The following is a 24,314-nucleotide window of genomic DNA, read 5'->3' on the forward strand; positions in this document are numbered from 1 at the left end:
ATCAAAATACCACAAACTGGGTGGCTAAAAACAATAAAAAGTTACCCCCCCCCCATTTTTGGAGGCTAGAACTCTGAAACAAAGGTATTGGGAGGGTTGGTTCCTTTTGGAGGTTCATAAGGAGAATCTGTTCTGTACCTCTCTCTCCTAGTTTCCGAAGGTTACTGTCAATCTTTGGCATTCCATGCTTTGTAATTTGTCACTCCAATCTCTGCCTCTGTCATCACATGTCATCAGTTATTACCCTGTGTGTCTGTCTTTATAAGAGCATCAGTCATAATGGGTGATAACCTATCCTACCTACCTACCTACGAGGTTAAGATATAACCTCATCTTAACTAATTATATCTTCAACAATCCTATTTCTAAAGAAGGTCACATTCTGAGGTACTCAAGGTCGGGACTTTGTCATACCTTTCCAGGGGACACAATTCAGCCCATAATAAGTAGGAAGCTCAGTCAAAAGATATGCATTGGGGAGTAATCAGAGTTTAAGGTATTATTTAAAGATATGGACTGAAAATATAAAGGCAGTGAATAAGTCAGAAAAGAGTACAAGAATGAGCCCTGACATCCTCAAGTATTCAGAAATTTAAAGGAATCAGCAATGGAGACTGGAGAGGTAATGAGATAGGAGGGAAATCAGAAGAACATCATGGCCTAGAAATTCAGTGAAGAGAGCTATTCCAGGAGAATGGAGTGCTCAACTGTGTAAAATGCTTCTGAGAAATCCAGGAAGAGTGACAAACTATTGGATTTAACAATAAGGGGTAATTAGTACCTTCCTTACAGGGTTGTTGGGAGGCTATAAAGAAAATACTCCAAGAACACTTAAAGTTGTTTGGCATACAGTAAGATATTAATAAGTGTTTACTCTTATTTTGGAGTTGGGTGATGTAGGCCAGCCTATATTCTGCTATGAGAACTTTTGGTTGTAACCCAATAAATCCATTTGAACAGCAGAGCATACTGGTTAGAAAGCATAAAGTGTGGTGCCAACCCATTTGTCCTTGAATTCAGGCTCCACTACTTACAAGCTGGGTAACCTGGTGGAAATTGCTCAGTCTCCCTTTGCTTCAGTTTATTAACCCATAAAATGAGGATAACAATAGTGCCTACCTCATAGGGCTGTTGTTAAAATTAAGTATTTTAAGGATGTAAAAATTCTAGAAGACTGCTAATCACATAGCAAATGCTGTAGAAGAGATGGTTTCTTATTAAATTTATTTAAATGAAGACACTACTTTATTTGAATAACTTTATATCAAAAGCACTCTGAGGAAGATCTGTTGGTACACTGTTAGTATATATTTCCCCCCCTCCAAAAAAAAATCCTCACCTCTTCATGAGATCTGGCTTCATGGACTTGGCAGGTGCCACGATGTCTTGTTTTGAATGTAAGGTTAAGGAGCTTTGTGAACTGAATTGGAGCCCACCTCGATCCAACAATGATTTTTTGGCTACATACTACCTAATGTTAATCTCTCTCTCTCCAGGAGAATATGTCGTCATGACGACCCACTTTCATCTCAAGCGAAAAATTGGCTACTTTGTGATCCAGACCTACTTGCCATGTATCATGACTGTCATTCTGTCACAAGTGTCTTTCTGGCTCAACAGAGAGTCTGTTCCTGCCCGCACGGTCTTTGGTGAGTGTTGTTTTATGGAGAATGATGGGGAGATATTTCCAAAATTTTGTGATGGACACTCTGAGTAGGTGTGAGGAAGGTAGAAGAACCATTACTAGAGATAATGGGAGTAACACCTGAGCCCAGCATTATTATCATTGGATCCTGGTATTTCAGGAGACTGAATTCTTACAAAAAAGTGGGAATAAGAAGAGTGCTGGAGTACTAAAGTTAGTGAAATGCTTCATGTCTCAGTCAGGTTTGCTCCAGGAGCTGGGGAAGGTCAGAGAGTTTAGTAAAAAAAGAGGAAATTAGTGAGCAGAGCTCAGGAACGTAAAGGGTAGGAAACTAAGTTGACAACAGATGGGTGGATTGGGGGCATTTTTATAACCCATTTTTTTGTATGCACATATAACTTTGTTGTTTCTCCTCTAGCCTTTTTGAAAGTATGAATTATATGATATTTAGTAAAGGGTACACAGAGTTTAACGGGTTTTTCAATAGGACATACAATACTGAGAAGTTTTCTTCAGTATGAATTTACTGATGTCTAGGGAGAAACTTGCATATCTTTAGCACTTTTCCCTGGGAGACTTATAACATATAAAACATTTTTTTGTCTATTTTTTCCAGTGTAAGATATTTTAGGAGATAAATATCAATTGACTCTTTTAGCCTACTAACCTTCCTCCATAGCATGGTAGCTGTCATATACTTGGATTTTCTGTGTACAGACCCAGAAGGCCAATATTTCCTACCAATATTCTGAAGCAATTCTGTGCAGATCAATAGTAAATAATGTTTCAGAAAGAAGCAGCATTTTTGGTCAGGTAGAAAGGAGATAGCAATTGAGAAAAAGGAAAAAAATAACCTATAAAATAGGAAAAAAGAAAAATAAACTAGAGTATATTATTATGGAAGTCAAGAGAGGAACAGTGTTTCAAGAAGCAGGGAATAATAACCTGGTGTGAATTCTGCTGTGTGTTTAGGTAAGATACAGACAGAAACTGTCTGTTGGGTATGGTGATATGCTTGGTTGTTAGGATTTTGAAAAGAACAGTTCTAGTGAAGTAGAAGGAGGAGAATCTATACAGGAGTATATTAAAGATGCCCACTTAAAAAAATAAAACAAACTAGATACTCTGAACAATCTTTCTTTACAAAATCTTAGAAAAGCTAGTTAAAACATAGAAAACATTTTTAAATATATCTGAGCTCATAAGAAATTAAAGGAAATACACAGGGACCCAAGCAGTATCAAGAAATGAAGACTGGAGTGTTAATCACATGAGCTGATACTGTTGTAGCAGAAATATGGGTGGATTATCCACTAGATTTGGTAAATAAGAGTTTGAGTTTTAAAGTTACACAGGAAAGGCTTTGATCCTGAGTGAAGTTAAGGGTTACAAGTTAGGACTGTTGTAGGCTGAATAATGATCAGAAAAGTTATCCATGTTCTAATCCCTGGAATTTGTGAGTGTTACCTTATGTAGCAAAAGAGACTGCAGATAGAAACTAAGTTAAGGATCTTGAGATGGAGAAATTGTCCTGGATTATCTGGATGGGCCCTAAATACAATCACAAGTGTTCTTGTAAGTGTAAGGCAGAGGGACATTTGACTACAGAGAAGAAAGCAATGAGATGAAGGAAACAGGAGAGATTTGAAGAAGCTATGCTGTTGGCTTTGAAAGAGGAGGAGGGGGCCCATGAGCAAGTAGTAAAGCTTTAGAAACTGGAAAAAGCAATAGATTATCCCTCTAGAGCCACAAAAAGGAGTGAAGCCCTGTTGACACTTAAACTTTAACCCAGTAAAACTGACTTCTGACCTCTAATGTCAAGAACTGTAAGAGGATATATCTGTGTTGTTTTAAGTCACTAAATTTGTGGTAATTAGTTAACAGCAGTCATAAGAAACAAATACAAGGATTTGTCCCATAAATCTAATACAATGGAAGGGTTATGCCCTCAATGCCAAAGAGCACTAGAAAAACATAGTAATCAGTACAGGGAGAGAATAAGGAAGCATGTCTGTTTTTCTGTGGGTTATGTAAAATATAGGATTCCTTAAGAATTTATTTTTTAATTCAAACATGGCCTAATGTGAGTTTAGAGTTAATATTTACAATAAATCTATTGGTGTGAACCTCCAAGAAAAAACATTAATTTAAAAAGCGATTGTAGAATTTTTATGGAAGAACAAAGATCCAAGAATAGTCAATATCTTCCTACAGAAGAAGAACAGAGTAGAGGGACTTGCCCTGCAAAATGTCAAAAATTAATTAAACCTATAGTAATTGGGTTACTGTGTTACTGGCACAAGGTAAAAAAAATAAATAAATGAAACACCATAGAGAGAATAAAAGTATATTTACATATATGAAAGTTTAATTTATGACAGAGATGGTATTGCAGAAAATTAATTTGAGATTTATCATAGTCTTAAATATAAAAGCTAAAAATATAATGCTCTTAGAACTAAATATAAGACAATATCTTGGAAAAAAAAGATGGCGGAGGAGTGAAAGGGAGTCATGCTGACCTCCTCCCAAGACCAAACTGGAATTGTGACTAAATAGTGGAGAAATCACTTGGGAAAAAATGGAACAACAGAGAGAGAGGAGCCTTGGAGCTGCGGACAGACAGTGGAATCAAATTTCACACATCCGAACGGGTGAGAAGTGCGGTGGAGGCTCGAGAGGGTGGGCTGGGCACCCACAGGCACCAGCACCAGAGGGACATTGAACCGGCCAGTTGGATCCCCCTGAGAAGAAAAGGGTCTGAAACATAAACAGGGACCCCCATAATACAGCAGCTGAAACCAGGAAAATGCACATACAAAATGCAACCCTGAAAAGCTTAGGGGCGCTCTCTGCCAGAGACAGGTGGCTGGATATGCAAAGAGACATTTAAAGGACCAACGAAAAAATTTGCAGTGGCAGCCACCTTCCTTGATCTCTGGGTAGAGATGACAGGAGAGTGGGCTAGTGCCTGAGGAAAACTGGAAAGGAAAACTTTGTGAAGAGAACAGAGACAGTGGCCAGTGGAGCCCTGGTCATAACGCACTTCCCACTCTGCAGCTACCACCTCGCCCAGGCATAAGGGAATCAATTAACCTGCCTTTTGTGCACTCTGCACACAGCTTGTACGCGTGTGGGCTAGGGGCTGAGTGCAGACTGGCTGTAAGAAATAGAGGATCCCTGGCCAAAGGGGACACAGAGCTGCACAGAGACCCTTGAGGAGAGAATGGCAGACAGAGAGGTTGGGGAAAGAACTGGAGGATTATCTGAGATCCCCAGAGCAGAGTCCCTCCCCGTTCTGTAGTCCCCATTTGCACAGGCAGGCCACGCACCCAAAGAGGCAGAAGTAGGTGCGGAAGCCAGAAGGCACGCAATTACGATCAGCAGAAAGAGTGGATCCCTAGCTGAAGGGGTTAGAGAGCTGCCCAGAGACTCTGGAGGAGAGACTGGGAACAGGATTAACTGGAGAGTCCTTGAGCTGACTTCTTCCCATTTCCCTAGTCTCCATTTAGTGCCGGCAAGCCACGCCCCTAAAGATCCAAAGTAAAGAAAGCACACAATAGAAGACCCTAAACTGACCCCTGCTGGCGAGTGCGGGAAGTCGGGCGAGTAAGCCTTCCTTGGCTGGGGCGAGTGCACTTACCCAGGCAGGCGGGGGATAATGCTGTGCCGGGCAGCACGCTCAAGGAGCCGGCTTGAGAGTGCAGAGATATCCACAGAAATAATGGATCCCTGTCCAAAAGGGTCACAGAGCTGCCCAAAGCAAGAGTCAGACACAGACAGTAAATTCCTGGAAGGCTCAAACAAATGAACCAAGGTCAGATAAGGTCAACAACTGACATCATCAGAGGCAGACCCACAAAGAAAAGACTAAATAAATAAATAAATAAATGCGCATAATACTATAGAAGTTTAATCCACAAAGTCACAAAATATGACAGATCAATTTAAGCAGAATCAAAAATAAATGAATGAATGAATGAATGAATGAATAAATAAAATAGACTCTCACAAAAATGGGAAGAAAAAGAAGTTCCCCCTAACTGAGTGGAAAAGGGGACTCCCCACAGAGAGAGCTAAATGAAATAGAGGCAAGGGAACTATCAGATATTGAATTCAAAACAATGGCTCAAAGGAAGCTCAATGAGCTCAGCCAGCTCAAAGATAACTATGAGAAACTGCAGAGAAACTATCAGGATCTTACAAAAAACTATATCAACCTGGAAATGGACAGAGAAGCTATCAAGAAGATACAAGAGGAAATGAAGAATACAATTTCTGAATTGAAGAGCAGAGTAGAAGGAATCCAAAACAGGCTAGATGAAGCCGAGGATCTAATCAGTGAGATGGAGGATAAGGTAGAAAAAAGTTCCCAAAAGTACAAGAAATGGAAAAAAGACTCAAAAAGAATGAAGAGGCATTGAGGGAAATGCAGGACAACCTAAAACACAATAATATATGCATAATAGGCATACCAGAAGGAGAAGAAGAGGAGCAAGGGATAGAGAACCTCTTTTAAAAGATATGATGGAAAATTTCCCCAATTTGAGGAAAGAAAAGATCTCATGGACCCAGGAGGCACAGAGGGCCCCATTAAAGAGGGGCACAAGGAGGCGCACTCCAAGACACATCATCATTAAAATGGCAACTATCAAAGACAAAGAGAAAATGCTCAAGGCAGCAAGAAGAAAGAGGGAGTAACATACAAAGGAGCCCCGGAGTTGACTGCTCAATAGAAACACTACAAGCCAGAAGGGAATGGCAAGAAATATTCCAAGTCATGAAAAGCAAAGGCCTGCAACCAAGACTGTTCTCCCCAGCACGGCTCTCAATTAAAATGGAAGGGGAAATAAGGAGTTTCCCAGACAAAGGAAGGCTAAAAGAATTCATCCGTACCAAACCAGCATTACATTTTACGCTAAAGGGACTGGCTTAAGAAGATGAAGGAAAAGAGTGAGAAAGAGAAAACCACAGGTAAAAAGAGAAGAAATGAATAGGTTTCTATCAGTAATAACTCTCAATGTAAATGGACTAAATGCCCCAATCAAAAGACACAGGATAGCTGAACGGATAACGAAACATGACCCACACATATGCTGCTTACAAGAGATCCACCTCTGAACAAAAGACCTACACAGACTGAAAGTAAAGGGATGGAAAAAAATATTCCAAGCAAATGGACAAGAGAAGAAAGCAGGGGTTGCAATACTCATATGAAACAAAATAGATTTCAAAACAAAGGCCCTAAAAAGAGACCCAGAGGGACAGTTTATAATACTCAAAGGAAGAATCCATCAAGAAAACATAAACATTGTAAATATATATGCACCCAATATAGGAGCACCCAAATATATAAGGAAAATCTTGGACGACTTCAAAAAAGATACCAGTGCAACATACTGATAGTAAGGGATTTTTAACACCCCAATGTCAAAAAGGACAGATCTTCCAAACAAAACATCAATAAGGATACTGTGGAGCTGAATGACGCACTGAATCAAATAGACTTAACAGACATATATAGAACCTTACATTCCAAAGAAGAAAAATACACATTCTTTTCAAATGCCCATGGCGGTTTTTCAAAGATAGACCACATGATAGGACACAAAGCAAGCCTCAGCAAATTCAGGAAAATTGAAATAATACCAAAATTTTTCTCAGGCCTCGAGGGCTTGAAACTAGAAATCGACCTCAAAGAGAAACTTCAAAAAATTACGAACTCATGGAGACTGAACAGTAGACTATTAAACAATGAATAGGTCAATAATGAGATAAGAGAAGAAATCAAAAAATTTCTGGAAACAAAGGAAAATGAACAGACAACAGTCCAAAACTTATGGGACACAGCAAAGGCAGTCCTGAGAGGGAAGTTCATAGCAATACAGGCTTACCTAAAAATGATAGAAACATTTCAAATAAAAGACCCACCACTACAACTTCAAGAACTGGAGAAACAACAACAAATAAATCCCAGAGCAAGTAGAAGGAAGGGAATAATCAAGATGAGAGTAGAACTGAATGATATAGAGACAAAAAGAACAATTCAAAGGATCAAGCAATCCAGGAGCTGGTACTCTGAGAAGATAAATAAAATCGACAAGCCTTTAAGCAGACTCATCAAGAAAAAAAGGGAGAGGGCCCAAATAAATAATAGCAGAAATGAAAGAGGAGAAATAACAACTGATAGCACCAAAATACAAAGGATTGTAAGAAACTACTATGAACAATTATATGCCAAGAAATTTGAAAACCTTGATGAAAGGGACGAATTTCTAGAAAAGTATAATCTTCCAACCCTGAAGGAGGAAGAAACAGAAAGCTCGAACAGACCGGTAACAGCTGGGGAAATTGAAGCAGTCATCAAGACACTCCAGGCACACAAAAGCCCTGGGCCGGACGGTTTCACAGGAGAATTTTACAAAACATTTAAGGAAGAGCTAACCCCTGTCCTTCTCAGACTATTCCAAAAAATCTAAGAGGAGGGAAGACTCCCAGACGCTTTTCAGGAGGCCAGCATCACCCTGATCCCCAAGCCAGATAAAGACCCTACAAAGAAAGAAAACTACAGGCCAATTTCACTGATGAACATAGATGCTAACATCTTCAACAAAATATTGGCAAACTGCATCCAGCAATACATTAAAAAGATTATCCACCACGATCAAGTGGGATTCATCCCAGGGATGCAGAGGTGGTTCAATATACGCAAGTCAATAAACGTAATACATCACATAATAAAAGAAACGATAAAAACCACATGATCATCTCGATAGTTGCAGAGAAAGCAGTCGATAAGGTACAACACGCATTTATGATCAAAACACTCAGCAAAATGGGAATAAATGGGGCACTCCTCAACGTAATAAAGGCCATATATGAAAACCTACAGCCAACGTGATACTCAACAGGCAAAAACTGAAGGCTTTCCCACTAAGATCAGGAACACGACAAGGAAATCTGCTTTCACCACTTCTTTTCAACATGGTACTGGAAATCCCAGCCACAGTGGTCAGAGAAGAAAGAGAAATAAAAGGCATCCAAATGGAAAGGAGGAAGTGAAACTATCATTGTTTGCAGATGACATGATAGTGTACATAGAGAACCCTGTAGACTCCACCAAAAAACTACTCAGTCTTATAAGTGAATTTGGCAAAACAGCAGGATACAAAGTCAATATTCAGAAATCAAAGGGATTTGTGTACACCAGCAATGAAATAGAAGAAATAGAAATCAAAAACAAAAATACCATTCGATATAGCAACAAGAAAAATACAGTACCGAGGAATAAATTTAACCAAGGAGGTAAAACATCTGTATGCAGAAAACTATACAACATTGAAGAAAGAAATTAAGGAAGACACAAATAAATGGAAGCATATACCGTGCTCATGGATTGGAAGAATTAATATCATCACAATGTCCATACTACCCAAAGCAATTTATAGATTCTACGCAATCCCCATTAAGATACCAATGACATAATTCACAGAAATAGAACAGACATTGCAAAAATTTATATGGAACCAAAAACAACCCCGATAGTTCCAGCAATTTGAGAAAGAAAAACAAAGTAGGAGGGATCACAATACTGGACATCAATCTATATTACAAAGCCACTGTACTCAAAACAATCTGGTACTGGCACAAGAACAGACCCATAGTCCAGTGGAACAGAATAGAAACCCCAGAAATTAGCCCAGGTGTATATTGGCAAATAATATTTTACAAAGGGGACAGAAGCATAAAGTGGAGTACGAATAGGCTCTTCCACAAATGGTGTTGGGAGAGCTGGAAGGCTACATGCCAAAAATTGAAATTGGATCATCAGCTGACACTATACACAAAAGTAAACTCAGGATGGATAAAAGACTTAAATATAAGTCGCAAAACCATTAAAGTCCCAGAGGAGAACATTGGCAGGAAACTCTCAGATATCCGACGCAGCAATTTTTTCACTGATATGTCTCCTAAAGCAAAGGACATAAAGGAAAGAATAAACATGTAGGACCTCATCAAAATAAGAAGCTTCTGCATGGCTAAAGACAATAGACATCAATCTATATTACAAAGCCACTACACTCAAAACAATCTGGTTTTGTACAAACATCAGCAAAATGAAAATGGAGCCTACCGCATGGGAAAATATATTTGCTAATGACACATCAGATAGAGGTTTGACCTCCAAAATATATAAAGAACTCATTTGACTCCACTCTAAGAAGAAAAATGATCCAATCAAAAAATGGGCAAAGGACCTGGGCAGACACTTTTCCAAGAAAGAGATACAGAGGGCCCAGGGACATTTGAAAGGCTGCTCAGCATCACTAGCCATCAGAGAAATGCAGATCAAAACCACAGTGAGATACCACCTCACACCTGTCAGAATGGCCATCATAAACAGATCCACAAACAACAGGTGCTCGCAAGGCTGTGGATAAATGGGAACACTAGTACACTGTTGGTGGGAATGCAGACTGGTGCAGCCATTGTGGAAAGCAGTGTGGAATTTCCTCAAAAAGCTGAAAATGGAACTGCCTTTTGATCCAGTGATTCCCCTGCTGGGACTCTACCCTAAGAATCCCGAAACGCCAATTCAAAAGAACTTATTCACCCCAATGTTCATAGCAGCACAATTTACACTGGCCGAGTGTTGGAAGCAGCCTAATTATCCATCAGTAGATGATTTGATCAAAATATCATGGTACATTTACACAATGGAATACTACACAGCAGAAAGAAAAAAAGAACTACTACACTTCACGACAGCATGGATGGAAGTAGAGGGCATTATGCTAAGTGAAATAAGCCAGGGGGTGAAAGACAAATACCATATGATCTCACCTATAAGCAGAACCTAACCAACAATACAAAGATGCAAGGAAAATAAGACCAGCAACACGGAAAGGAAAAGAAACCAACAGAGACAAGAGGGAAGGTTGGAGGGATGAGTGGGAGAAAAGGAAGGTAAGGGGCAAGTCAAGGAATATATAGCAAGGTCTCATGGACAAAACCAAAGTGGGGAAGGATTGGGAGAGATAGAGGGGGCAGGGGGCAGGGGAAAGTGGTCGGGGGGAAGGCAGAGAGAAATGTATTGTGATAAATTAATTAATTAATTAAAAACCAATGTAAAGAAAGAAAATAAAATAAAAAACATTGCCTTTAAATTCATAGTAAGTAGAATATCAGCTGTCTTCAACAGAAACAGTAAAGACATTTTCAGAGAAAAAAAAATCAAACACTAAAAATTCATTATCATCAAACCCTCACTAAAGGGACATCTTTAAGCAAAAGGAAAATTATCCAAAGAAGAAGGTTTAAAATGCATTTAAAAAGAATTAAATTAATAAATATATGGTTAATGTTAAATGATTATTAAATGTGTAAATGATAATAGTGACTAATGTGGCATACAATATATTTAGAATAATAGATTAGACCATAATGCAATCTATATAAGTTGAGACGTGGATATATGGAGATAAAATGTTCTAAGGACTTTCATTGTCAAGAAAATTTGTGAAAGTACCAAGTAATATTTAATTTTCATAAGTCAAAGGTGTATCCTAACCAAAACTCTCATACATCTGATAGAAATGTAAAAAAAAATTGACAGCCTCATATAAAGTTAAACATAGTATGCTTATGATGTAATTATGAAGTTCTATCCCTAGGTATTTACCAAGAGAAATGGAAGCATATGCTAACACAAAGACTTGCATAATTCCCAGAAGCTTTTTTCAAAATAGTTGAACACTGAAAACCATCCAGATGTCCATTAATAGGTGTATAGAAAAACATACAATGGAATACTATTCTAAAATTAACAGGAATGAACTAAAGATAGATAAAACATCATGAAAGAACCTAAAGAATATTAAGCTGAGTGGAGGAAGTAAGACACAAATGAGTACATTCTGTATGATATTTATATGAAACTATAGGGGAAAATCTAATCCGTAGTGAAAGAAAGCAGAGCAGGGCATTAAAAAAGAGTGAGGTGGTTACCTGGGGATAAACATGGGCTGGAATTGTCTCAAAAGAACCTTTGAGGTAATGGAAGTATTCTATAGATGATACTTAGGAGAAAGGGTATAGGGGAGATAAATGGTGATGGAAGGAGACTTGACTTGGGATGGTGAATACACAGTACAGTATAGAGATGATATGTTATAGAATTGTGTGCCTGATATCTGTATAATTTTTTTAACCCATGTCACCCCAATAAATTCAATAAAAAGGGAAAAAGAGTAGAGTAGTGTATTACCAGATAGTAGAAATTCCACGGGAGCACATTTTATCACATGAATATGATAATGTAATGGACTAAAGGATAATAGATAGCAAGGAAAATATGAACCCTTACCACTTGGGCTCTGTTTTCTTATTTTTATTTTTTATTGTTCAAATATATTTGTTTCCATTTTCCCATGACCACTTTCCCCTGCACCACCCACCCCAACTCCCGCACTCAATCCTTCCCCACTTTCTCTTTGTCCATGGGTCCTTTATACATCTTCCTTGATTTGACCTTTCTCCATCTTTTCCCCATTACCCCTCTCCCTCTTTCCTTCTCATTACTGTCAGTTTGTTTTTCCTTTCCATATTGCTGGTTATATTTTTCTTGCTTGTTTGTTTTGTTGATTAGGGTCCACTTATAGGTGAGATCATATGGTATTTGTCTTTCAACTCCTGGCTTATTTTGCTTAGCACAATGCTCTCCAGTTCCATCCATGCTGTCACAAAGGGTAGTAATTCTCTCTTTCTTTCTGCTGCATAGTATTCCATTGTGTAAATGTACCACAGTCTTTTTATCCACTCATTTATTGATGGGCACTCAGGTTGCTTCTAGCACTTGGCTATTGTAAATTGTGCTGCTATGAACATTGGTGTGCATAAGTTCTTTTGAATTGGTGTTTTGGGATTCCTAGGGTATAATCCCAGCAGTGGAATTGCTTCTGAATGATCAACCACCTTTTGGAACCAAAATAGTATACTCAATAGGACAATCAGGTTTCAGTTAAGATTGAAAGAAGAATCTGCATTCGGAGAAGAGGTTGAGAAGACAGGTGAATTTGTCATAGATCAGCAGAGTTGGGGAGTTGGAAGAGTTTGGGAGAAAGGGGCCATAAAGAAGGAATTGGCTAGTTGGTTATACTTAGTAATGTACTTCATAAAACAGGATTAAAACTGACTCTCAATGAATTAACAAAAAGTCTTGCCCTTGTGGTATCTGAGCTCAACTGATTAATTTTTATTTATCTCCTGGGGAGAAATGAGTGTTTATTCTTATTTCTGTAGTCTGAAATATTTTAATTTTTGTATCACTAAGACCTAACTCTTTAAGACATGGAATAGACAGTTGATGTTGGGGAAAAGAAGAGAATAAGAACTCTGTTATTGATAATAACAACACTATAGTTACTATAAAAAGTACATTATTCACTTTGATGGGAGCAAATGTGGTGCAGTCCATGGGCTGTAGACTGGGCAGAGCAGTTGCACTCATTACACATACACTAATGGCCTATTCTATTGTGCTCAAGGCTGAGTAAATAGGAACATTACCCATGGTTCCTGCTTTTAAGTGACTCTCAGTTTGGTGTAACAGACTTGTTATCAAAGAACTGTACTACACTTTTAGAAGTGCTCAAAGGAAGTGAGGCAGGGCAGTCCCAAAACAAGACTTTCTAGAAGAGTCTTTAAAGAATAGCACTAAGTGGCAGGCCTGGATCTCTTTTAAAATGTCCAAACTTTTTGTCCATCCATGAAGTATATCAAATGCTTTATTGAGGATGCTACCAGCTTAGAATAGCTAAGAGCTCTTCACAAGATGACAGTTCTAATTAAGCCTTAGAGGCTAGAGTTCTAAACGTCTCTACTGAGATATGGTACAGAAATGCTTGTGTTCCAGTGTAGTTCTTTCCATCCATGCATTGGCTCAGAGCTGTGAATGTGGCAAGGGTGGACAACTGCTAATAATGATAACGATAAATGAGATGACTTGTTTCTGCCATGAATTACTCCTTGCTCATTGTGATCAGTGGGTTACTGAATCTTGGGTCTATTCTTAGAGCTTATAAGGCTATAGATTCAGATAGCTTGTTAATATGTACTAACTATGTGGCTGATTCCTGAAAGGGCTTAATATGTGTTTTCGCTAATCAGCCTTGATTACCCTCTGTCTAGTTTGTTCAAAGGTAATCCTTTAAAGTGTCTCTCTTGAAATTGTAGTGTATTTCCCAGTCTATATTTTCATTTATATAGCAAATGTATCAGTAAGGTATTCAAGGAAGCAAGATATGAGAGAAGGCCCCAGAAGTTCCCAGTACACATGACTGGCTTTCTAGGTAGAGCTGAGAGTAAATAGGCCTTATATGCTTGTTTTTTTAATATAATATATCTCACCCCACTAGGACTTCCTTCCATGCCCTATTTGACCTAGTTTATGAGGCTCACATTCCCATCCTCTTGAGCATGCCGGCATTTAACGGTTCTGACTACCCTCCCTTCTGTAAGTCTGAATGACTTTTGACAAAGTAACTGCCTCATCACCACTCTGGGGAATAGAGACTGTAAGGAATATTCATAGAAGGGAAAAATGAAGGCATGTGGAAATTAAGGAAATTGCCCAAGATAAAAAACAAGTAATTGGCAGAACTCAAGACTTCTAACTTCTAGTGTAGGTATGTATGCATTTGAGACCAGAATACTATTGCTAACAATTATAGAATTATTATAACTTTGTTTAAAAAGCTTTTATAATTATAGTAAAATTAGGAGTGATGTTAATTATAGAAGCTACTATTTATTGATTGATTACCATGTGACAGATACTGTGCTATGGGCTTTGTAAACATCATCTCAGTGGATCCCCCTCAAAATCTCTGAGTCTGGTATTTTACACATGATAAAAACTGAAGCTGAGTGGGGTAAAACACTCTGTTCAAGGTTATATTACTAGTAAATGGGATTGACAGATTTTCTGTCTATTTCAGTCTGACTCTAAAGCTAATATTGTTAACCACAACACTATGGAGCTCAAATTTATATCTACAATTTGAACAGAATAGAAAAAAATAAATAGAATTTAAAAGTGAGTAAAGGAAAGTCTTAAATTTATGGTGATAATAACATCAAGAAAAAGAATCAATTGAACTAAAGCAAGCTGTCATTTGGCAAAAACTCACAAGAAATAAATAGTGGAATAGCTTTAGTTGTCCATGAACCTCAACAGGACCTAGATTGTGATGAAACTAAAGAACCATTTCCCACAATAGTTGCATTGTAAAGACAATGGTGTTCATAATAATGGAAGTAAATATCCTACTGACCTCAGACCATGTCCTCAGTCTTGGGTTCAGTTCTGGGCTGTTCAGAAGAGACCTACCAGAATAAGGGAGGAAGAGAAACAAGAAAGGGAATTGGCTACCTTCATTCTGGAGATAAACAGATTCATGAGGAACCATAGCCACCCTTTCCAAGTCTCTGAAGGCCTGTCTTGAAGAAGAGGGAACAGGCTTTTCTTTCCTGTGTTGCCAGAGAAAGAACTCTGAGATCAGTCAGTAGACTAGGAGTTAGAGAAAGAAAGGTTTCAGCTTATAAGATAGGGTTTTTTTCCTAATTAAAATGCTCTATTACAATAAAATATATTACCTACTCTTTAATGGAAATGTTTAAGCAGAGGTTAAAGGACAACTTTTAGAAATGTTGTACTGGAAATCCCTCTTAGAGTGAGAATTGGGATGGAGTGATTAGTAGGTGGAACCATCCCACCTTGACATTCTCTGTTTTTTACTTTATTTTTATTTATTTATTTATTTATTTATTTATTTATTTTAAATTTATTTACTTTTTAAATACATTTGTTTCTGCCTCCCCCCACCACCACTTTCCCTTGCCCCCTCCCTCCTTCCCTCCCTCAGCTCTTCCCCTTTGGTTTTGTCCATGAGTCCTTGCTATATGTTCCTTGACTTTCCCCTTCCCTTCCCTTTCCCTGCCCCCACTTCCCTCTTGTCTCTGTTGATTTCTTTAAAGGGACCATTTGAGTGGGGTATATATCCTCCTTTTAAGTAGAAAGTTGGTGCTCTTATCGAATATGTTCTAAGTGTCTTTGAATGGTAACTGGTTCTTATCTTCTCTGTCCCCAGGTGTCACCACTGTTCTGACCATGACCACCCTGAGTATCAGTGCCAGAAACTCCTTACCTAAAGTGGCATACGCGACGGCCATGGATTGGTTCATAGCCGTCTGTTATGCCTTTGTATTTTCTGCACTGATTGAATTTGCCACTGTCAACTACTTCACCAAGCGGAGCTGGGCTTGGGAAGGCAAGAAGGTGCCAGAGGCCCTGGAGATGAAGGTAAGATACAGCAAGGGTGTGGCTGGGAAGCCCTCCCTGAGAGAACTGTATTGGAACCAGGAGTGGGCAGCCTGCAGCCTGTGGGAACTGGCCAGGGCTGTGTGCTATTCACTGGGGTCATCAATCCAGTTCTCAACTGGAGTGCTTCTTGGCAATGTGGAATGTTTGATGGGGGCTAAGAAAAGAGGATAGGTATCATGGAGGGTTGATGTCTTGTGGTGAAGACCAAACCTAAGTGTGATACTGCTAGAATCAAAGGGAACCCTTTGTATTTACAAAGTCATCCAGAAGAGTGAACTCTATTTTCAACCCAGAGAACAATATCTAGGGCCACCTCTGCCCTTCACCTTCTCGTATGTTCCCATTACAGTCAAACCAAAGTAATCATCATTCCTTCTGTGTCTTTGCTTATTTATTTCTCTCTGAAATGTCTTTTTTCCCTGCCTGGTGAAGACTTACTCATTCTTTAAGACCCAGAGAAAATGCTGTTTTCTTCATAGAGCCTATCCAGAATCATCAAGATAGCTTTAGCTTTAGCTTTTCTTGGAGGAGGTGCTCTTGATATTAAAAGCATATTTGTATCAGGGTTATTTGCTTCCTCCCTAAACCAAACTTCTTGGGGGTAGAGGCTTGTCTGCATCACCTTTTTAATTAGCTAGCATCCTCACACAACATCTTACTCATAGTAAAAACTGAACAACTGTTAGTTGCATTGGTGGATGGATGGGAAAGGAGGGAAAAAAACAATAAATTAACTGGAATTGGTAGGAATAAAACATGAATATAGTGAAATCAAGATTTTTGTCCTTGGCCAATTTCAAAGAGTTCAGAACTCTAGATCTAGATGAAGACTATTCAAAGACGCTAAACAAAACCTGGCAGATGTGGTCACAAAACCATTCCGTGTAGAATCATGGAGAAGAGAAGAGATAATGAAGTTTTGTTTTTTTTTTCAAACAGGAGGAAAATATAGAATACATACTGGTGAGTGAGCAAAATTTTAAAATAGACTTTAACTGTTTATTTAGATAAAACTTTATTGACTCCTTCCTATAAATTAGGAAGAAATAAGCATGTTTCTACTCCCTCTATCTACTCTAACGTAAGATTTTTTGGTTGGTTTTATTATAATACTTAGACTAGTTGCTACCCTTGTGTCCTTAAAATATTTACCCATCTAATACTTGATTTATCAGTTGTTAACAGGGTCTATTGACCTCTCACTTACTACAAGGATATGAGGAAATTAGTATACTTGTCCTATCTTTTACTTTGTCTTTCTACCAGTCCATGTCATGTCCCAAATTTTGTTTGTTTTTCCTCCCTTTCAGAATTGTCAAGTTTTATGTCATTTACATGCTATTAGGCAGCTATATTTCTTATAGCTGATTAGTCATACATTTAAATGAATTCTCTTCTGAAAATAGTCCTTTTATTCATTTTTCTATTCATTGCTTAGTTAACTTAGGTTCATGGGAATCATATTTCCTACTATCTTGCATATATAAAATCATCTGTCAATTATGTGTACACCTGAATTACACATGGGCTGTTTTGCAGTTCAGAGGTCACAATCTCTTTCTCTGATGTACATGTAGATATTGATTGTTATACTCAACTCTAGCACTAAATGTGGTTATGAAGAAATTTCAAAACAGCCTGTGTATCTTGCATATAACAAAGGACTTCATTTTATGGCCTAGAAGCCAATATGCGTGTTTGTTTTATTTATAAATTTCAGTTACTTGACAAGGATATATCTTGTTCCATCTGTATGAATTTTTCCTAAGACAACATGTTAACTGTTCAGCCAATAGATTTATAGTTGTCTTTGTTTTAGGAAAAATTTCCTAAAACGTATCTTTGTTCTGTTCTATTTCTAGAAGCACAAATTATATATATCATAGACATTTGTCTTTCCTATCTAACAATTATCTAATAATATTTAACTCTGTTATTTTCCATTTCATTCCATGTCTCTGACCAGGTTTTAACATCTATTCACATTTGTTTTTATGGTAGTATTATTTTTCTTTTCTTTCTTTCTCTCTTTTTTAAATTAAAAATTACGTTTTATTAGTTTCAGGTGTATAGCACAGCAGTTAAACAATCACATATTTAGAAAGCATTCCCTTGATATTTCCATGACCCAGCTGGCACAATACATGTAGTTATTACAATATTATTGACTATATTCCCTATGCATCCCTGTGACTATTCTGAAACTACCAATCTGCACTTCTCAATCCCTTTACCTTTTTCACTCAGTCTCTCAGCACCTCTTGTCTGAGAACCCTCAATCTGTTCTCTTTTCTCTGTTCTCTGTATGTGAGTCTGTTTCTATTTTTTTCCATTTATTTTCTTTAGATTCCAAAAATAAGTGGAATCATATGGTATTTGTCTTTAATTGACTGATTTATTTTACATAGCATAAAACCCTTTAGGACCATCCATGCTAACACAAATGTAAGATTTTATCCTTTTAATGGACAAGTAACATTCCATTGTATAAATATACCACTGCTTTTATATATGCTCATCTACTGATGGACACTGGGGTTGCTTCCATATCTTGGCTACTTTAAATAACACTGCAATGAACACAGGGATGCACATACTCTTTTGGATTAGTGTTTGGGGTTTCTTCAGACATATACACAGAAGTGGAATTGCTGGGTCATAAAGACGTTCCATTTTTAAATTTTTGAGGAACCTCTGTACTATTTTCCATAGTAGCTGCACCAATCTGCATTCCCACCAACAGTGATGGGGATTCCCTTGTCTCCACATCCTTGCCAATATTTGTTTATGATTTATTGATGATAGCCATTCTGACAGGTGTGAAGTGGCTCATTGTGGTTTTAATTTGCATTCTGTGACAATTAGAGATGTTTAGCATCCTCTCATATGTCTGTTAACCAACTGTATGTCCTCTTAGTAGAAGTATCTATTCAGGTTCTTGGACCATTTTTATATTGGATTTGTTTTTCTTTTGGGTATCATGTTATATGAGTTCTTTATAAGTTTTGGATATTAACCCTGTATCAGATATCTCATTGGCAAATGTATTCTCCCATTTAGTGAGTTGTCTTTTGGTTTTGTTGATGTTTTCCTTTGCTGTGCCAAAACTTTTTTTAATTAGATGTAGTCCTGCTTGCTTATTTTTGTTGTTTTCCTTGCCCAAGAAGATATATCAGAAAAAATATTGCTAAAAGAAATGTCAGACATTTTACTGTCTATATTTTTTCTAGAAGTTTTATGGTCTTTAGTCTTACATTTAAGTCTTTAATTCTATTTGAGTTTATTCTTGTATAGAGTGTAAGAAGGTGGTTTAGTTTCATTTTTTTGCATCTATCTGTCCAATTTTCACAGCACAATTTATTAAATATACTGTCTTTACCACAGACAGTATGTGTGTTTGTGCCCCTTTGTCAAATATTAATTGATGATGAAGATGTGGGTTTATTTATTGGGCTCTATTATGTTGCATTGGCCTATGTATCTGTTTTTATGGTGATACCATACTGTTTTGATTACTATAGCTTTGCAGTATGGTTTGATATAAAGTAGCATGATGCCTCCAACTTTGTTCTTCATTCTCAATATTGCTGTGGCTATTCAGTGTCTTTTTTGTTTCCATATAAATTTTTGGGTTATTTGTTCTTGTTCTGTGAAATATGCAATTGGTATTTTGATAAGAATTGCATTGAATCTTCAGATTTCTCTGGCTAGTGTGGACATTTTAATGATGTTAATTCTTTCTATTCATGAGCACAGTATGTGCTGCCATTTAATTGTATTTTCTTAGATTTATTTCTTCAATGTTTTATAACTTTCCAGATATAAGTCTTTCACCTCCTTGATTAAATATTCCTAGGTGTTTTATTTTTTGATATAATTGTAAATAGGTTGTTTCCATACTTTCCATTTCTGATAGTTCATTATTGGTGTATAAAAATGCAAACAATTTCTAAACATTTATTTTGTGTCCTACTTTACTGAGTTCATCTATCAGTTCCTGTAGTTTTGGGTGTAGTCGTTAGGGTTCTCTACATAGAATATCATGTCATCTGCAAATAATGATAGTTTTACTTCTTCTTTTCCAATTTATTTCTTCATCTTCCCTGATATCTCTGGCCAGGACTTCCAGTACTGTGTTGAACAGGAGTGGTGATAGTAGACATCTTTGTTCTGTGCCTGATTCTAAGAGAAATTATTTTAATTTTTACCCACTGAGTATATGTTAGCTGTAGATTTGTCATATATGGTCTTTATTACATTGAGTCATGTTCTGTTCTGACTTTCCTAAGAGTTTTTCATAAATGGGTGTGGGATTTTGTAAAATGCTTTTTCTGCATCTATTCATAACATCATATGATCTTTGTCCTTAATTTTGTTTATGTGGTGCATCACATCAATTGACTTGTGGATATTGTACCAGCCTTGAATACCCGGAATAAATCCTACTCGATCACGGTGTATGATCATTTTTATGTATTACTGGATTCAGTTTTCTAATATTTTGTGGAAGATTTTTGCATCTATTCATCAGAGGTATTTGCCCATAATTTTCTTCCATTGTAGTATCCTTATCTGGTTTTGGAATTAGGATAATGCTGAAATTGTAAAATGAGCTTGGGAGTCTTCCCTACCCTTCAATTTTTATTCTTTTTTATTATTTTTTAAAATTTATACATCATGTTTATTCTATTACAGTTGTCTCAATTTTTCCCCCTTTACCCCCTCCACCTATCCCACCCCCAACGCCTACTCCCATTGATAATTTCCACTTTCTTGTCCATGTCCATGGGTCATTCATACATGTTCTTTGTCTAGTCTCTTCCCCTTCTTTCCACCATTGTCTTCTTTCCCCATCCCCTCTGTTCCCTTACAGTCTGCTGCATGTTTCCGTGCTTGTGGTTTATTTTGTTCGTTAGTTTATTTTGTTGAATAGAATCCATTTATAGGTGAGATCATATGGTATTTGTCTTTCATCAACTGGCTTATTTCACTTAGCTTAATATTCTACAGTTCCATCCATGTTGTCACAAAAGGAAGGAATTCTCTCTCTCTCTCTCATTCTTTATTTCTTAAATGCAGACTGATTTTATTTATTTTTAAATGTCAAAGTTAATTATAAAATATTAAAAAATTAAAAACCATTAAAGTCTCAGCAATTAAGCAAACATGACACCAGCATAGAAATAATCATGTAAATCAATGAAATATAATGAGCATTCTAGAGACAAATGTATTTATCTGTCTAACAAATAATATATGATTAAGTTGATATTTCAAATCAATGGGTACAATAAGGCTTATTCAACAAATAAGGTGCATGGACCACTATTACGTGAAATAAAACAAATATAGAGCCCTATTTCACATATTATACAAGAAATATTGAGATGAGTTAAAAATCAATATGTAAAATCTAAGGAGTTTTAGAAGAAAATAGAGCTAATATTTTTCATGACTTGAAGTAAAATATTCAAACCCAGAAGGTATAAAGTAAACATTGGCAATATGACTATATTAAACATTTAACTATATAGTAATATACGTAGAAAAAAAGTTAAAGGACAAGGAATAGAATAGAAAAGCATTTGCAACATATCTATAACATGGTTAATAGGTTATTTTTGTTTTTGTTTTTGTTTTTTTTTTTTTAGGGAAAAATGTTCTACAAACCTTCAATCATTAAATGGATAAAGAATACTAAAAAGTCATGTGAAGCTTTTTTTTTTAAATAATAGAACTAGGCAAGAAATATACTAAAACAGGTTTACTTTCAACAAATAGTAAAGGAACATTTAAAATAACATCATTGTCACAGTCAGATTAATGAGTATTAAAAATATTGGTAATATCAAGTATTAGAAACTGTGAAAGAAACTAGATATTCATAGAAACTTTTTCTTCACCTTAAAGCAGTCCCTTAAGCGTAATTTGCAGTGCTGGTTTGGTGGATGCGTATTCTTTTAGCCTTCTTTTGTCCGGGAAACTCCTTATTTCACCTTCCATTTTAAACAAGAGCTTGGCTGGGTAGAGCAGTCTTGGTTGCAGGCCTTTGCTTTAAATGACTTGGAATATTTCTTGCCATTCCCTTCTGGCTTGCAGTGTTTCTGTTGAGAAGTCAGTTGCTAGCTGTACCGGGGCTCCCTTATATGTTACTATCTCTCTCTTGCTTGCTTTAGGATTCTCAGTTTGTCTTTGATATTTGCCATTTCAATGATGATGTGTCTTTGAGTGGGCCTCTTTGGGTTCCTCTTGAATGGGACCCTCTGTGCTTCCTGATTTTGTGTGAATTTTTCTCTCCTCCAATTAGGGAAGTTTTCCATCATCACTTTTTCAGACAGGTTTTCTATCCCTTCCTCGTCCTCTTCTCCTTCTGGTATCCCTATAATACAGATATTACGTTTCAGGTTGCCCTGCATTTTCCTCAAGCCTCTCCATTCTTTTTGAGTCTTTTCTCATTTTCTTGCTCTTTCTGGGAGCTTTTTTCTACTTTGTCCTCCAGCTCGTTGATTTGGTCCTCAGCTTCATCTAGCCTGCTTTTGATTCCTTCTACTGTGTTCTTCAATTCAGAAATTGTATTCTTCATTTCCTCTTGTCTCTTATTGATAGTTTCTATGTCATTTTTCATGCTGATATAGTTTGCAGTAAGTTCCTCGTAGTTTCCCTGTAATGATTTGTAACTCTTTCTGAGCTTACTGAGCTCATTGAGCTTCCTTAGAACCATTGTTTGGAACTCAATATCTGATAGTTTCCTTGCCTCTATTTCATTTAGTTCTCTTTGTGGGGATTCCTCCTGTCCGTTTGAGTGGTCTGTATTTCTTTGTCTTCCCATTATTTGTGAGACTCTTCTCTTTTGCTTCTGATTCTTAAGTTGATCTGTCTTGATTTCCTGACTTTCTGGTGTGAACTTCTATGGTTAGAGACTGCTGTTTTTACTTTATGCATCTGCCTCTGATGAAGTCAGATGGTGACCCTGTCTGACCTTAGGCAGTCTGTTTGAGACTTCCAGGAATCTACTGTCTGTGGCTGTCTCCTTCAGCTGTTAATCTATTCACTCTGCACTCAGCAGGCCACCTTAGACAACTCAGGGTCGGTCAGAGTTCCTCCTGTTGGTGTGTTTTTTGGGTCTTCTCCCACTGCTACTGTATGGGGGAGGAATCTGCACTGGTATCCTGCTGGCTACTCTCTCGGTTCTCTCCCCAAAGCTTCTGTCCCCAGTCCTACTCAAGTGTCTTGAGAACTCTCTGTGCCCCATTTATCCAGGGATCTATTCTCTGTGACTGCCACTCTGGACTCAGCAGGTGACTTAGCCAGCACAGGGCGGGGTGGAATACCTCCTGGGGTGGGGCTATTGGGTTCTTTGACGCTGGTGCTGTTCAGAGGGAGTGGTCTCTGCCTGAGCAAGATGGCTGCTGCTGCGTAGGGAATGAATCAACACCAAGATCCTGCCAGCTACTCTCTCTGTTCTCTCCCCAAAACGTGTTTCCCCAGTTTCTCCTCAGGGTCTCTAGCCCACACTGTCCCCAGCTTTGCTGGAGGCCATGGTAAGTCACTGCAAATATAAATTTATGTATTGTTACTTTAAACAGTTCTTTGCCTCTCCAGGTACCTGTCTCTGGCAGAGAGCAATCCTGCCACTTTTCACAGCTGGCTGTTTTCTGTGTAATTTTTGATCTCTGTTGTTCTAGGCTAGAGATCTCTGCTTTTTGTTTAGACTCCGCTCTTCTCAGGGGGATCCAACTGGCCATTTCAATATCCTTCTGGTGCTGCCACCTATGGGTGCCCCGCCCACCTTCTCGAGTCTGTACCACACTTCTTACCAGTTAGATTGCTCTAAAGCCAATTCTTCTCTCTCCAAGGTTACAAGGCTCCTCTCTCGCTCTTGTTCAGTTGTTTATTCCAGGTGATTTCCCCACCATTTATTTGTAATTCCAGTTTGGTCCTGGGAGGAGGTCAGTGTGGCTTCCACTTACTCCTCCACCATGTTGAAAATCTCCCTCTCCTATTTTTTTTAAAGAGAGGGAGAGAAACAGCAATGTGTGGTTGCCTCTTGGGAGCCCCCTGCTGTGGACCTGGCCTGCAACTTAGGCATGTGTCCTGTCTAGGAATCGAACTAGTGACCCTTTGATTCATAGGCCGCAGTCACTCTACTGAGCCATGCCCTCCAGGGCACTTGTTTGAACTTTCATCCTATAGAATACTCTCCCTCTCTCTTTCTCCATTTTGCCTTCACCCTGCTCCTGATCAATTGAGTGAGATATTTTATTTCACTTATTTCTTCCTCCGTTT

The 24,314-nt window shown here is 37.8% G+C and overlaps 1 protein-coding gene across 1 annotated transcript in view; it reads left to right on the plus strand.

The window, feature by feature from the left end:
* The window catches only part of GABRA3 (gamma-aminobutyric acid type A receptor subunit alpha3), a 274,150-nt gene that overhangs the window by 236,434 nt on the left and 13,402 nt on the right, over window positions 1-24,314 (plus strand). Inside the window, exons 7-8 of the mRNA XM_054581798.1 lie at window positions 1,497-1,649; window positions 15,796-16,007. Of these exons, the coding sequence (XP_054437773.1) occupies window positions 1,497-1,649; window positions 15,796-16,007 (365 nt within the window). The remainder of the gene's footprint in view (window positions 1-1,496; window positions 1,650-15,795; window positions 16,008-24,314) is intronic.

This window comes from Pteronotus mesoamericanus, unplaced genomic scaffold (genome assembly GCF_021234165.1).
Source record: "Pteronotus mesoamericanus isolate MK-2021 breed Mesoamerican mustached bat unplaced genomic scaffold, CSHL_Meso_final contig_66, whole genome shotgun sequence".
Lineage (NCBI taxonomy): Eukaryota > Metazoa > Chordata > Mammalia > Chiroptera > Mormoopidae > Pteronotus > Pteronotus mesoamericanus.